At 43.8% G+C, this 16,756-nt stretch overlaps 2 protein-coding genes across 3 annotated transcripts in view; one reads left to right on the top strand and one right to left on the bottom strand.

The window, feature by feature from the left end:
- The window catches only part of LOC112231008 (astrotactin-2-like), a 500,130-nt gene that overhangs the window by 350,987 nt on the left and 132,387 nt on the right, over window positions 1-16,756 (top strand). For both annotated transcript variants that reach the window (XM_042311033.1, XM_042311034.1), the window contains 3 exons: window positions 8,273-8,397; window positions 10,918-11,022; window positions 11,207-11,386. In XM_042311033.1, coding sequence (XP_042166967.1) covers window positions 8,273-8,397; window positions 10,918-11,022; window positions 11,207-11,386 — 410 coding nt within the window. The remainder of the gene's footprint in view (window positions 1-8,272; window positions 8,398-10,917; window positions 11,023-11,206; window positions 11,387-16,756) is intronic.
- On the bottom strand, window positions 12,172-16,627 carry trim32 (tripartite motif containing 32). The gene is made up of 2 exons (XM_024397501.2): window positions 16,491-16,627; window positions 12,172-15,370 (listed from the first exon to the last, which is right to left on the bottom strand). The coding sequence occupies exon 2, from the start codon at window positions 15,357-15,359 to the stop codon at window positions 13,329-13,331; it is 2,031 nt and encodes a 676-aa protein (XP_024253269.1). The 5' UTR covers window positions 15,360-15,370; window positions 16,491-16,627; the 3' UTR covers window positions 12,172-13,328.

The raw sequence follows: 16,756 nt of genomic DNA, 5'->3' as shown, positions 1-16,756 counted from the left end.
CCCTAACCCTTGGGGGGTTGTGAGGAGGTTTTGGGGGGTTGCGAGTGTGAAACTGAAGGTGAAAAAAATACATATTTTTCATAGGCTACATATTCCATTTCGATTTTATCTTTACGTCTTTGCCTATTTGATCTGGTTCCTAACATACACCCACAGTATTGCACAAAATTCATGTCTCAATAACATCTAATTTGTGCTTCAGAACCAAAATGTTGGGGGTCTTGACTGTTGACCAAAGACCAGTCATAAGCTTTTGCGTGCAAAGGTGGGGGCGCATATCCAGATTAGTGAACAGAAAGCACTTTCATTTTCTCTGGTTTTGCCTGAAGAAAATAGTATGTTTATATTCTCAATATGAAATACAGTTAAGCAATCTGCTGCGGACTCATCTTTGCCAGAACAATAGACTTCCTGGCAATTATATTGATCATTTTCATATTTCAGACGGGCCTAGTTTGGGAGGCTACTGGCTATATAAGAAAGCTGTAACGTTGCACTGCCTTCATTACTTATGGGATGAATACAGTGCCTTGCGAAAGTATTCGGCCCCTGGAACTTTGCGACCTTTTGCCACATTTCAGGCTTCAAACATAAAGATATAAAACTGTATTTTTTTTGTGAAGAATCAACAACAAGTGGGACACAATCATGAAGTGGAACGACATTTATTGGATATTTCAAACTTTTTTAACAAATCAAAAACTGAAAAATTGGGCGTGCAAAATTATTCAGCCCCCTTAAGTTAATACTTTGTAGCGCCACCTTTTGCTGCGATTACAGCTGTAAGTCGCTTGGGGTATGTCTCTATCAGTTTTGCACATCGAGAGACTGAATTTTTTGCCATTCCTCCTTGCAAAACAGCTCGAGCTCAGTGAGGTTGGATGGAGAGCATTTGTGAACAGCAGTTTTCAGTTCTTTCCACAGATTCTCGTTTGGATTCAGGTCTGGACTTTGACTTGGCCATTCTAACACCTGGATATGTTTATTTTTGAACCATTCCATTGTAGATTTTGCTTTATGTTTTGGATCATTGTCTTGTTGGAAAACAAATCTCCGTCCCAGTCTCAGGTCTTTTGCAGACTCCATCAGGTTTTCTTCCAGAATGGTCCTTGTATTTGGCTCCATCCATCTTCCCATCAATTTTAACCATCTTCCCTGTCCCTGCTGAAGAAAAGCAGGCCCAAACCATGATGCTGCCACCACCATGTTTGACATTGGGGATGGTGTTTTCAGGGTGATGAGCTGTGTTGCTTTTACGCCAAACATAATGTTTTGCATTGTTGCCAAAAAGTTCCATTTTGGTTTCATCTGACCAGAGCACCTTCTTCCACATGTTTGGTGTGTCTCCCAGGTGGCTTGTGGCAAACTTTAAACAACACTTTTTATGGATATCTTTAAGAAATGGCTTTCTTCTTGCCACTCTTCCATAAAGGCCAGATTTGTGCAATATACGACTGATTGTTGTCCTATGGACAGAGTCTCCCACCTCAGCTGTAGATCTCTGCAGTTCATCCAGAGTGATCATGGGCCTCTTGGCTGCATCTCTGATCAGTCTTCTCCTTGTATGAGCTTAGAAAGTTTAGAGGGACGGCCAGGTCTTGGTAGATTTGCAGTGGTCTGATACTCCTTCCATTTCAATATTATCGCTTTTATCGCTTGCACAGTGCTCCTTGGGATGTTTAAAGCTTGGGAAATCTTTTTGTATCCAAATCCGGCTTTAAACTTCTTCACAACAGTATCTCGGACCTGCCTGGTGTGTTCCTTGTTCTTCATGATGCTCTCTGCGCTTTTAACGGACCTCTGAGACTATCACAGTGCAGGTGCATTTATACAGAGACTTGATTACACACAGGTGGATTGTATTTATCATCATTAGTCATTTAGGTCAACATTGGATCATTCAGAGATCCTCACTGAACTTCTGGAGAGAGTTTGCTGCACTGAAAGTAAAGGGGCTGAATAATTTTGCACGCCCAATTTTTCAGTTTTTGATTTGTTAAAAAAGTTTGAAATATCCAATAAATGTCATTCCACTTCATGATTGTGTCCCACTTGTTGTTGATTCTTCAGAAAAAAATACAGTTTTATATCTTTATGTTTGAAGCCTGAAATGTGGCAAAAGGTCGCAAAGTTCAAGGGGGCCGAATACTTTCGCAAGGCACTGTATGCAATAAACTAGGCAAAAAAAGAAATGTCCTCTCACTGTCAAATGTGTTTATTTTCAGTAGACTTATGTGTAAATATTTGTATGAACATAACATTCAACAACTGAGACATAAACTGAACAAGTTTCACAGACATGTGACTAACAAAAATTGAATAATGTGTCCCTGAACAAAGGGGGATCAAAAGTAACAGTCAGTGTCTGGTGTGGCCACCAGCTGCATTAAGTACTGCAGTGCATCTCCTCATGGACTGCACCATATTTGCCAGTTCTTGCTGTGAGATGTTACCCCACTCTTCCACCGAGGCACCTGCAAGTTCCCGGACATTTCTGGGGGGAATGGCCCTAGCCATCACCCTCCAATCCAACAGGTCACAGACGTGCTCAATGGGATTGAAATCAGGGCTCTTCAATGGCCATGGCAGAACACTGACATTCCTGCCTTGTAGAGTATGGCTGGTGGCATTGTCATGCTGGAGGGTCATGTTTTATTTATTTTAATTTTATTTCACCTTTTATTTAACCAGGTAGGCAAGTTGAGAACAAGTTCTCATTTACAATTGCGACCTGGCCAAGATAAAGCAAAGCAGTTCGACAGATACAATGACACAGAGTTACACATGGAGTAAAACAAACATACAGTCAATAATACAGTATAAACAAGTCTATATACGATGTGAGCAAATGAGGTGAGAAGGGAGGATGTCAGGATGAGCCTGCAGGAGGGAGGAGGTCTAACCCTAATGCTGTGGTAGCCATGCTGGTTAAGTGTGAATTCTAAATAAATTGCAGTCTGTGTCACCAGCAAAGCATCCCCACACCATAACACCTCCTCCTCCATGCTTTATGGTGGGAAATACAGATGCAGAGATCATCCGTTCACCTACTCTGCGTCTCACAAAGACACAGCTGTTGGTAAAAAAAGACCAAAGGACAAATTTCCACTGGTCTAATGTCCATTGCTCGTGTTTCTTGGCCCAAGCAAGTCTCTTCTTAGTATTGGTGTCCTTTAGTAGTGGTTTATTTACAGCAATTTGACCATGAAGGCATGAATCACACAGGCCCCTCTGAACAGTTGTTGAGATGTGTCTGTTACTTGAAGCATTTATTTGAGCTGCAATTTCTGAGGCTGGTAACTCTAATGAACGTATCCTCTGCAGCAGAGGTAACTCTGGGTCTTCCATTCCTGTGGCGGTCCTCATGAGAGCCAGTTTCATCATTGCGCTTGATGGTTTTTGCGACTGCACTTGAAGAAAGTTCTTGACATTTTCCGTATTGACTGACCTTCATGTCTTAAAGAAATGATGGCCTGTCATTTCGCTTTGCTTATTTGAGCTGTTCTTGCCATAATATTGACTTGGACTTTTACCAAATAGGGCTTTCATCTGTATACCACCCCTACCTTGTCACAACACAACTGATTGGCTCAAAGACATTTAGGAAAGAAATTCTACAAATTAACTTTTAAGAAGGCACACCTGTTAATTGAAATGCATTCCAGGTGACTACCTCATAAAGCTGGTTGAGAGAATGCCAAGAGTGTACAAAGCTGTCATCAAGGGAAAGTGTGGCTACTTTGAAGAATCTCAAATATAAAAAATATTTTGATTTGTTTCACACTTTTTTGTTTAATACATGATTCCTTATGTGTTATTTCATAGTTTTGATGATTATTCTACATTGTAGGAAATAGTAAAAATAAAGAAAAATCCTTGAATGAGTAAGTGTTCTAAAACTTTTGACCGGTTGTGTACATTGTGCTCGTATTAATTCCCCCTCCCTAGATATAAAATCAATGTGGACACACACACACAGACTAGCTCTTGTATGGTACAGAATGCTGAAGTTGGTATGGTTACTCAGAGCCCCAAGGAGCCTGCGTGCCTATTACCAACAGGCCCAGTAAAGGTGGATTGTGGGAGGAGAGAGAGAGAGGGAACAGCTCAGAGCTCAGACAGCGAGATAGAGGGAGTCACCAGGGAGCGTGCTGAGACAGCAGAGAACAATCACTGCACACTACCCTCGTCCACTCAAAGAGGTTATCTTCTGTGTTTAGCAGGAAGAGGCAGGCTTTGGTGGGTGGTGGGAAATGTCTAGCACAAATAGTACAGCTTCAAATAAGCTATTATAGTCAGGAATGTTACGTGGGTGTGGGTGTGTGTGCGAATGTGCTAGATAGAAAGGAAGCAATTCAGAGAGAAAGAGTTGCAGCAAATCAAGAGAGCAAGAAATTGAGAAAGTTGTTCATATTTCCACATCGACGCGTGGGCCTGAATATTTATTAACACTGGACCTATTGTCCGTCTCATTGCAACAGCAACTTGTGCGCAACTCAACATGGAGGCCCTTGTTTAAATGGGGAGAGTTTAGCCCATTTGGAGGCATGTAGGCAGCACAGGGATAAAGCTGGGCAGGACAGCTTAGTCTCAGCCCTCCTAATGAACACACAGGGGTACTGAATGAAACATACAAGATGGTAACATACCATGCTCACAACAGTGGAACGCATACAGACTACACTATAAACCTCACAGGTGGCTAGGTGTGTGTGTGTGTGTGTGTGTGTGTGTGTGTGTGTGTGTGGTGGTGGTGGGGGGGTTCATCAATAACTCATCATCCCTCACTCCCATCCTGTTGTCTGCTTTGTTATGTATATTTTTTATTGTCTGCTACTTACAGACACTCTGCTTTTAAAGCTAATATTGTAATGAGTAAGTGCTGTTCCTGCATTTCAGCTTGGAAACAGCTATTCAACAACAATATTGCTAAAATGACTTCTTGTACGGATAGGGAAAGGGAACGATAGAGGAGATACATGTTATAAATAGCCAATTGGAAGTCTGTTTTGAAAGCTGGGTTAATTTTTCTCCTTAATCCACCATTGTGTTTCATCCATGTTGGCATCTACTCTGTCATGTTTCAAGAGCCGATGACAGCAAGCGAGAGTCTAATCACACTAAAGTGATGACCACTCCACTGTATCCACTTTTCTTTAGAGAGAACGGCGCATCTAGAATCTACCAGTGCCACTGCCAATCTCATTCTCATTCTTTACTCAATTTGCCACTTTTCCAGCAGTGTATTAGTGAAATAAATAAATAAATAAAAGTATTGATACAAAACAATGACACTTTTTTCCAATAATGAGCAGCAAAAAGACCTCTCGCTCCACTGTTGCTCTCCTGGCCAAAACACACTGCAAAGTAAATAAAGGAATGAATAAGGTGCCCAGGTGGGCGACAAGGACACAGTCTTGTTTGGGTGTGAAAAATCCATAAAGCTTCATATCGGAGGGGCCATGTCCCTCCAGGTTCTTGTTCCGCACCGAGCTCCCAGCTCTCTCTCTGACTTAATTTGGAAATCGATATGGTTTCTGTGAGCACAGCAGGGGGATCTTCGTTTTTTTTTTAACGGCACCTCTCCTCTCTGCCCTTGAGTTTCCTCTCCAGTCCCGGGGTAAAAGGAGGCTGTGATTGCCTCTAACAGCCTCTGCGGTTAGGGGGAAAGCTCTCCTGAAAGACAATGAAGGGAAGGTGGAGAGTAGACAGAACTCCAGACAGAACACATGAAAGTGAGAATCAGATAGAGCGAGAAAGGGAACAGCTCAGAGCTCAGATGAAAAGATAGAGGGAGAGTCACCAGGGAGCATGCTGAGACAGCAGAGAGCAATTGCTGCACGCTATCCTTGTCCGCTCAAAGAGGCTCTCTTCCGTGTTTAGCAGGAAGATGCAGGCTTTGCTGGGTGGTGGGGTATGTAAATGTCTAGCACAAACCATACAGAGATGTAAAATGAATGTGAAAGAGAAGCTGACCACTCTTTTCTCTGAGACATGTTCCAGTCACCATGAAAGAGTATTATGGGTCTATGTCTGTCTGTGTGTCTGCTGTCCTCCATAACCCAACAATGTTCAGCACAATAGCATGTATAACCATGTGTATAACATGAACTGCATCACCACACTCACTTGTGTTTTTCAGTCTGAAACTGGAAGGTCAGATTTAAAGAAGGGGCTTAGCCAGAAAAAAAGCATGTTTTTGCTCATTCTGATTGGGTGGCCCTGGCTTCCCAGTGGGTGGGCCTGGCTTCCCAGTGGGTAGCTCTGTGTCCACTCAGGCCTACCAATGCCTACAGCGCTGATTTAAAGAAAGGGTCAATGCAATTGAGAAGTATGAAAGATGGGAATGTAGAAGTATGAAGTAGAAACACAATTTTCTAGGTTAGAGGAGTAGACTGGATTATTACATTGGACTTGCCTTTTCCTCCCTTTCTCCCTCCTTTCTTGACTTCTCTCGCTTTCCATCTAATTTGTCGACCTCTCCCTCCCTCCATATCCCTCTCCCTGCCCCCTTCCCTCTCATTTCTTCTCCAGCTGAGAGAGACAGAAGTGCAGAGGATTCCAGGGCAGAGCTTATCTCTCCCTGCAGGTCCCTGTCCTGTTACCAGTCTTTAAAAGGGCAGCCAACCGGCACACTCTCTCACATTCTCCACACAGTCAGTCAATTCCCCCATACTACTGCAACCAGACACTGGTCACTTTCTCCCCAGTTAGACCTCTAAACTATCACACGACAATATATCTCCTTACTATGCTGTTGAGATACTTGATCCAACCAGCGAGTTGCGGTAACAGTCCCAAGCCATTACATATCACTATTCAACTGTATCTAGTAGTTTCAACTCAACCTGACAGAACATCCCGTTTCTTTATGGCCTCTGTAATCCTTCCAGAAGCTCCTTGGTGCAAAGGAACATCCTGTTGCTGTCTAAACAATGCTACCTTATATAATGTTTACATACCCTACATTATTCATCTCATATGCATACGTATATACTGTACTCTATATCATCGACTGCATCCTTATGTAATACATGTATCACTAGCCACTTTAACTATGCCGCTTTGTTTACATACTCATCTCATATGTATATACTGTACTCGATATCAGCTACTGTATCTTGCTTATGCTGCTCTGTACCATCACTCATTCATATATCCTTATGTACATATTCTTTATCCCCTTACACTGTGTATAAGACAGTAGTTTTGGAATTGTTAGTTAGATTACTTGTTGGTTATTACTGCATTGTCGGAACTAGAAGCACAAGCATTTCGCTACACTCGCATTAACATCTGCTAACCATGTGTATGTGACAAATAAAATTTGATTTGATTTGATAACCCAGTCATTGCCATTGTAATGAGAGAATATGAAGGTGTTGTTTGACGCAGAGTCAGGAGTAGGGTTGCAAAGGGAGGGTATATTACTGGAAATTTTCTACGTTTACCAGTAAACTACCATCATTTTGGTGGCTTTCAAGTTTTTGGAATTTTATTAGATGACATCTAGTGGCCTTTTTGGGGGTACTTCTGATGATCACAGGTGTCTGTAATTATCTCTGGCCCTCTGTGTGGCCTTATCACCTGTAAAATATATAGAAAAATAAAAAATCAAGAATGATAAAGCTGTAAAACATTATCCTAAATATAAGCCATCAACTTAATGAATACCATTGGTGTTTAATATGAAGGTTTAAGCATAATATATATATATATATATATATATATGTTATTACGTCAATATGTATTTGTTGTAAATGTTTTGGTGCCAAACTGGTGGCAGTTGTGGGAAAAAAAGTCAATAGTTGGAAGAGTTCCAGAGTTAATTGAAAATAATAGCATTATTGATTAGATGATTTTATCATTTATTAGCCTATTTTCTCTTCAATCACATGGTCTATTCACTAGAACTACTGGATATCTCCTGGACACAGATTTAAAAATACATTCTATATATGAATACTTTTAAAAAAGTTATTCAAGTCTAAATTACCAAAGTTAACATAGATTACCTGTTCATTACCAAAATTACTGAAGATTCCGGTAATGTTGGTAAATTACCGGTAGCTGTGCATCTCTAGTCAGTGGTCTTGCACTGTGTCTAACACTATTAGGTAGCACCACCTGTCTCTCTGTTGGAGCCCCTGAAACACAGTGGAGAGAAGCCACACTATCTTACTACAGACTCTGATGGAGATGAAAAGCCAATGTTGTCTGACAGGGCTGACTGTTCTGTGTGTGTGCTTTTCTTTCTCTCTTTCTCTCTCAGGGACAACAACTTCATCAAGGACTTCCCCCAGCTAGCAGATGGACTGATGGTCATCCCGTTGCCTGTGGAGGAGCAGTGTAGAGGAGTGCTGTCTGAGCCACTGTCAAATCTACAACTCCTCACAGGTGGTGTGGTGTGTGTGTGTGTGTGTGTGTGTGTGTGTGTGTGTGTGTGTGTGTGTGTGTGTGTGTGTGTGTGTGTGTGTGTGTGTGTGTGTGTGTGTGTGTGTGTGTGTGTGTGTGCGTGCCTCATTCTTTAGACACTTATACAAGTCTGTGCGGAACATACACTGCCATTCAAAAACAAGGACATTTCTTAGTGACCCCAAACTTTTGAATGAAAAGCACATTTTTTGTCTATTAATATAACATCAAATTGATCAGAAATACAGTGTAAGACATTGTTAATGTTGTAAATGACTATTGTAGCTGGAAACGGCAGATTTTTAATGGAATATCTACATAGGCGTACAGAGGCCCATTATCAGCAACCATCACTCTTTTGTTCCAATTGCACGTTGTGTTAGCTAATCCAAGTTTATAATTTTAAAAGGCTAATTTATCATTAGAAAACCCTTTGGCAATTATGTTAGCACAGCTGAAATGTTTTGTCCTGATTAATGAAGCAATGAAACTGGACTTTAGACTAGTTGAGTATCTGGAGCATCAGCATTTGTGGGTTCGATTACAGGTTCAAAATGGGGAGATCTGAAACTTGTCAGTCTATCCTTGTTCTGAGAAATGAAGGCTATTCCATGCAAGAAATTGCCAAGAAACTGAAGATCTCGTACAACGCTGTGTACTACTCCTTTCATAGAACAGCGCAAACTATCTCTAACAAGTACATTAGAGTGTCTAGATTGAGAAACAGATGCCTCACAAGTTCTCAACTGGCAGCTTCATTAAATAGTTCCCGCAAAACACCAGTCTCAATGTCAACAGTGAAGAGGAGACTCCGGGATGCTGGCCTTCTAGGCAGAGTTCCTCTGTCCAGTGTCTGTATTCTTTTGCCCATCTTATTCTTTTCTTTTTATTGGCCAGTCTGAAATTTGGCTTTTTCTTTGCAACTCTGCCTAGAAGGCCAGCAGGACTTGTGAGGCGTCTGTTTTTCAAACTAGTCACTCTAATGTACTTGTCTTCTTGCTCAGTTGGGCCTCCCACTCTTTATATTCTGGTTAGAGACAGTTTGCGCTGTTCTATGAAGGAAGTAGTACACAGCGTTGTACGAGATCGTCAGTTTCTTGGCAATTTCTCGCATGGAATAGCCTTCATTTCTCAGAACAAGAATAGACTGACGAGTTTCAGAAGAAAGTTCTTTGTTTCTGGACATTTTGAGCCTGTAATCGAACCCACAAATGCTGATGCTCCAGATACTCAACTAGTCTAAAGAAGGCCAGTTTCATTGCTTCTTTAAACAGTTTTCAGCTGTGCTAACATAATTGCCAAAGGGTTTTCTAATGATAAATTTGCCTTTTAAAATTATAAACTTGGATTAGCTAGCACAATGTGCTATTGGAGCACAAGAGTGATGGTTGCTGATAATGGGCCTCTGTACGCCTATGTAGATAATCCATTACAAATCAGCCGTTTCCAGCTACAATAGTCATTTTCAACATTAACAATGTCTACGCTGTATTTCTGATCAATTTGATGTTATTTTAATGGACAAAAAATGTGCTTTTCTTTCAAAAACATGGACATTTATAAGTGACCCCAAACTTTTGAACGGTAGTGTATACGTTTCTACATTTGTTTGTCAAGGATTTATTTTCCAATTAATGCAACATTTCCTGTAAGCTCAATACCTAGAAATACTGCAGCATCCTCTGCTTTCTAAACCCATAAGAGTGGGACTCCAAGTGTGAGGTCAGACAGAATGACACTGTTCATCCCCGTGCACTGTACTGTGCTATTGCTCCTGACATCCCCACGCCTCTGCAGTAGGCACACACGTGCACATACACACACCTCTCCAGGCCCTCTAAAACTGACACGTGCACCTTCTTCACCCCACGTGTTCCCCTCCCACGACCCCTTTGGGGGCCGTGACTACTCTGTCAGTTGGCATGAAACCGCACCTCAGGACTACTGCCTCCGTCCATTAGCTGAATTGGCTGCAGCACTTTGCTTCTTGGTGACCTGTGACTAGTTTCCAGAAGGGTCTGCCACTCTTCTCCGAACACAACTGGGGATAAATAAATGATTTAGGTTTAAGTGGGAATTCTGTTGTTGTTGTTCCCTTCACTCCTGTGTTCTAATGGCCCTGTGCTGACCCAGACTCATAGGATAGTTTGGTAATGCAATTACGGAGGTGAGATTGCTCACGCCTTAATGCTGGAAATCCAATTGCGGCCATCTGCCATTGATTGCGCACGAGGTGGGAACTTTCGTGCCGAGACAAATAGTGTTGTTGGAAACAACAGGATACACACTGTACACAGACAGTGTTTGTGTGAAAGAGAAACTAGCTAATGCTAGCTAACTAGCTAAGCTAGCTAATGCACTTCGGACAATTACAAATGTGCCTGTGTAACTAAAACTCTGACGCAAATTACCCATAGCTTTCAATGCATGAAAAAATGTGGGCCTACTAAAATTGTGGAAGTAATTCATGACTATATATATATGTGTCTATGTCCATTGCAGGCGATGCCCAGTTTAATGAGGCTATGGGCTATCCCATGGTTCAGCAGTGGAGAGTGAGGAGCAACCTGTACAAAGTAAAGCTCAGCGCCATCACTTTGTCTACAGGTATGAAGTGTCAATTTACTGTCATATATTTCACTATTTTACAAGCTTACCACTACTAAACTATCATACTGCACAGAAAACACATACAGTAAATCATATAGCATTTACAAAACCATTTTTTTTTTGCTTCAGCTATAACTATAATTCAATTTGTTCCACATTATTCCCACTCCACGGTTCCCAGGTTTCTCCAAGGTTTTGAAGACGCTGACTGCAGAGAGCACCAGAGAGGAGCTGCTGTCCTTTATCCAGCAGTACGGCAGCCATTACGTGTCTGAGGCCCTGTACGGCTCCGAGCTCAGCTGCACCATCTACTTCCCCAGCAAGAAGGCTCAACAGCAGCTCTGGCTGCAGTACCAGAAAGGTGAGCAGGGAGAGTGGGAAGCTACATGTAATGCAGGTGTCCCGTCAGTGATCAATTTAGACCCAGGTGAGTGGACTATCAATAGTCTTAATTGGTTCATTAAATCCCAGACAAAAGAGCAAAAGTGGGATTTATTCAATATGGTGCAGCGTTCAGGACGCTGCAGATAGAGACATGATTCCTGATTTTATAAGTGGCCATTGCCCCTGAGACAAAGCAGAGAGAATAGCCTCTCGGAATTCCTTCAGTTGCATTTCATAATTCAGTTTTTCCTGCAACAGAAAAATTAGGCAAGACCTGAAGGGGCTTTTGTACTGTACTATGCTGCACCACTGAGAACTTCACAATGGAATTGGTCTGTTACTGACTGGGTGAGGGCTGTGGATAGCATGAAAAGGATGTTTAATGTTTCACCAAATAAATGGGTTCAAAGTAATGCATTGTAAACACTGGAATACAAAGAGACATGCTTTGAATAAATTAATTTGCTGCACTGCAGATACTTCCAAATAATTTACCACAGGAAGGCTTATAGTACAAAGGGCTATTGACAGGAGAGGTGCAGTGAAATGTGTTGTTTTTCAGGGTCAGCCATAATAGTACAGCGCCCCTGGAGATAGTTAGGGTTAAGTGCCTTTCTCAATGGCTCAGGTATTTGAACCAGCAATGATTCAGTTACTGGCCCAACACTAACCGCTAGGCTACCAGTCACCACACATTTTTTACATTTCCCCAACAGCCAGTGTCATCTACAATAAACAATAAATCTGAAACCACAACATGCAGATCTTCATCAATGTTGGGTTTATTGCACTCAATAGATAATCAACATTACAAACATGAAATTGAGACAAGTTACGCAGAAACTCATCTAATGCGTTAGTAAGACATACTGTAAAGTCACTGCCTCCACCGAAGGCCAAACTTCTGAAAGACACATAGGTTGATTCAACACACATAATGCACAGAAACAGAACATCCAGAAGACCTAGTAGTGTATATATATATATATATATATATATTTTTTTTTTAAACGAACTCAGAGGAAATAGGAAATGACATGTAAAGGAATCTCTCTCCAGTTAAGTCCAGTGAATGAAATCACATTTAGACAGAGAGCAACAGTTTTGCTGTTCATCACATTGAAACTGTATTTTTTCTTTGCCTCATATTAATAAAGGATGTCCATTATTATAGCACAATGTAATCCCTGGATATGTGATTGGAAGTTACAGAATAGGAAGTCCCCCCACCAATGGTTCAAGTTAAGGGCGGGTAAGCTGATCCTAGATCTGTGTCTACATGTAACTTCACTCATTTGTAGGTTGAAGATGGAACCCCCTGGGAGTCCAACACCTCCAGTCAGGAACTTGATATACGTTTTATTGATGGCTGGGTTATAGTGATCATGTCCATGATCCCATCCTTTACATTTAGGTTTGAGAAGTTTTCAATTAGACATTCCTTCTAAACCGATAAGGCCTGTAAGCGCAATTCATTTTTAGCAATTTATTTTCTTGCCACGTCATTAGGCTTAGAAATTCTCAGATCTCCTCTTTTGTATAGTACATCAATTAAAATATAACAATTTCACACATTGATTGACATACCAGTTTCCCCCACCCCCAAAGTGACAACACTGATGCATTATTGCTGTCTTTAGTGCTGTGATTCATAAAAATCAACCGAGGCAGCTCAAATGTTAGATAGACACAGGCTTGGTTCCAGTCTGCTCCTAGCCAGTCCCACTGACTGACCACAGATCAGTGATTAGAATATGGGCTCATTATGACCTGCTAAGCACTGACCAGAGATCAGATCATGGAGGAGCATGAGTTGTTTGGAATGAAGCCATTTATTTTAAAGTGACAGATCAACAGTTCACCACCGTCTGTACACAACACCCCCATACACACACACTAGATTTGTAGTTTCTTAGCCCCTAGCAGGTGGAGGAGCGTCTCCTCTGTAGGTACGTGTAGACTTTTACACAGTGGTCCCAGCAGTCCAGCACCATCAGCTGTCCTTTCTGTGTGACGGCCACGCCCACAGGGCACGTCAGTCCCTCCTGGATGAGCACGTTGAAGCCGCCCTCTTTGGGGAACTGCAGGATCTCCTTCCTGCCGCTGTCTGTCACCAAAAGGTCCCCGTTTGCGTCCACGCACATGCCCGTGATGCAACGGAAGTCCTCAGTCTCAGAGAAGAAGTGGCTGAGCTGTTTGCCCAGCTGGCCATCCGTGCCCACCGAGCCGATGGAGAAACCCCCCTCTAGGTGGTGCTCGTTGTGGCGGTTCTCAATGTTCAGGCCCAACCCCTGGGTGAAGTAGACAGTGCCTGCTGCGTCGCATGTCACGAACTTGGGCCGCACGGCCGAGCATAGGCGGTTGTAGTTGACCACACCCACGTTGCGATCCACTGCCAGGCACCAGAGCTTGCCGCCCTCCACGTCAGTCACCACAAATTGACCCGAGGGCATGGCGGCGATGCCCCAAGGCTTGATCAGCTGATTCTTGTGGCAGGCCACGCAGTGGCCGTCGGTGGTGTATACCTTGACCGAGTTGTCGTAGTTGTCGGTGACCCCGATGAGGCCCTGAGGCGTGATAGCGATGGACAGCGGGATGAGGTTGGGCAGGTCGGCGCCCAGGAAGCTCAGGACGAAGTTGTCGATGCTGCTGGGGTTGCGGCGGATCTCCCTCTGGAAGCCTTTGCGGTTAAAGATCTGGATGCGGTAGTTGCCCCGGTCAGCCACCAGGACCTCACCCTGTGAGGTGACGCAGATGCTAACTGGCAGGTTGAACATCCCCGGCAGGTTACCCTTGCAACCCATCTTTTTTACAAACTGGCAGTGCTGTGGCCCCGAGCGAGCCCTGACATCACCGGGGGAGGAGGGCCCCCCTTCATCCATGGACTTGGATTTAAAGCTGCCCGGTGAGGCACACACAGCCTCATCTACAGGCATTACTATATCAATGTCTCTGTACAGGTCCCCCATCGCCCCTGCAGCCCTGCACATGGCACCAACCCCAAACTCCAGCAGCCCCTCATCCTCATCAGTGTTGACGGTGCAGGGTTTGGTGGTGAGCTGGGCCACGTCCAGGGCCTCGGGATGCTCCGTAGTCACCAGCTCAGGGTCCTGGAGCTTGATCAGAGTAGGCAGGTCCAGGCTGCTCCTTAGGTCCAGCTCCTCCTCGTCCTTCACCCCTCCGTCGTCCTCCAACAGGGCAATGTCACTCTGCTTCACCTGCATGGTCAGGTAGTCGCAGCGGGACACCACCTGCACCTCGGCCAGGTTCAGCAGGTATGTCTGCTCCTCCAGGATCTGACTGTTAAGCTTCTCCACCTCGACCATGGAGGCAGAGAAGGCCCGCCGCTGGCGCCCCAACTCCTCCTGCAGACGCAGCTCAGCCCGGGCGTACTCCTGCTGCACTGCCCGGTACTTTACCCGCATGTTCTTTGTCAGACTGTCAATAGCTGCCCTCTTTTTCTGGATGTGGTCCATGGCTTCGCGGAGGGATGCCAGCTTACCACCCAGGTCCTTCCGGCGCTGCTCAGCGGCCGCCCGGATGGGCTGGACAGTGTGGCCCTGCTGCTGGTGGCCCTCACCCTTGCAGAGGTCGCAGAGCACCGTGCCGCAGTCTTGGCAGTACTGTCGGGGTAGGCGGTTGCGGCAGGACTTGCACATGAGGGCGCCGGCGGTGGTGCAGGAGCTGGCACAGTCCAGGATCTTGAGCACAGTGAGGTTGTCAGCAAGCTGGGAGATGCTGCTCATGCGGGAGACCCTGCTGCAGAAGGGGCATCGCACGCCGTTAATGGTGCTAGCCAGCAGCTTTTCCAGACACTGTCTGCACACAGTGTGGCCACACTGCAAGAGCTTGGGCCGCAGCTGCTCCTGGTTGTAAGTCTCCAGGCAGATGGGGCACTCCAGGACCTCCCGGAGCAGGTCTGGGTCCAGAGCCGGCAAAGCTGCCGCCATCGTGTTCACACCTGTGAGGAGACGATTAAAAATGGAAATGATTCACTAATCAAAGTATCAATGACAATGACTTGTGTTGGAAAGAGGTTGCATTGCTAACAATTTACAAAAAGCAGAGTAAAGATGATTTGTCACGATTTCTCATTAAAATGGCTTAGTATTCATTACCATTCCTCTAATAAGTGCATTGCATTTTGACCACGACTAATGAACCACTAGACTCTAGTTGCCAGAGTCACCTCTCAGGAACATTGGAAGAATAAACTCCACTGTGCGAAACTTGTGTTGGAAAGAGGTTGCATTGCTAACAATTTACAAAAAGCAGAGTAAAGATGATTTGTCACGATTTCTCATTAAAATGGCTTAGTATTCATTACCATTCCTCTAATAAGTGCATTGCATTTTGACCACGACTAATGAACCACTAGACTCTAGTTGCCAGAGTCACCTCTCAGGAACATTGGAAGAATAAACTCCACTGTGCGAAACTTAAACGTACACTTACTGTAACTGATACAGTGCACTTTAGCTGGTCATATAATTAAGGGGAGTGTAGCACAAGCGGCAGCAATCTATCATTCAACAGATGAAGGTAGCCTGCTTTCAAGTAGTGATACCACTTCTCATTACCACATTTAGCTAACTAACTACTGACTTGCTTGCATATCTACGGTAACTAACTAGCTCGCTACCTAGCTAGCTATACGAATGCTGCGACGTTTGTGTTATTGAGCTGTCAATGTGTTAGCTAAATGCTAGCTGTTGGTAGCTAGCAAGTTAGCTAACGTTAGCATAACGGATATTTCTCAAATCAAGCTGTCACTACATGGCCAATGCAAATGACAACAGCATGGCCAGTTATTTGCATGCAGACGACGCATTTCTGTACTACACACAATGAATAATTGATAATCTCGTGGCATGTTGCTGTTGTGTTTGCTGTAGCTAGCGCGAGCTATGTTAAGCAGCTTGCAGTGGGAGGCCTCCCCAAATCGCGGTGTGACTTCCAGTTTGGGGCAGTCACGTAAGAATTCATGATCGAATGGATTTTGGAAGTCAAGTATATACATGCTATGATCCTAAAGGTCTAGATTTATTCGGTTGACATCTTAAACTAGCATAAAACCTTACCTTGGTTTCAATGTCAGCTCTGTTGTTGTACAGGGGCGTTCAGTGGGTGTGCTGCTGCTACTGTAGCGAGACTGCGGTGTCGACGTAACTTTACGTAATATTTACGCCTCGATCACACCGACAGTACAGGCGAAGTACATTCATTTCCAATGGAACGCTGCGTTTGCCGAGCAGCATTGCGTTGCAGAGGCAGTTGCAGAACGTTATGTGTGGTGCATACGTTGGATTTTGTCGAATGTATGCAACAAACTATGTGTAGACGACTT

The sequence above is a fragment of the Oncorhynchus tshawytscha genome, linkage group LG33, assembly GCF_018296145.1.
Source record: "Oncorhynchus tshawytscha isolate Ot180627B linkage group LG33, Otsh_v2.0, whole genome shotgun sequence".
Taxonomy (NCBI): domain Eukaryota; kingdom Metazoa; phylum Chordata; class Actinopteri; order Salmoniformes; family Salmonidae; genus Oncorhynchus; species Oncorhynchus tshawytscha.
The sequence above is the reverse complement of the archived record's forward strand: the minus strand, read 5'-3'. Positions and strand labels throughout refer to the sequence as shown.

Coding starts and splice junctions, on each gene's coding strand:
- trim32 (XM_024397501.2), bottom strand. CDS start 15,359: ATGGCGGCAGCTTTGCCGGCTCTGGACCCAGACCTGCTCCGGGAGGTC.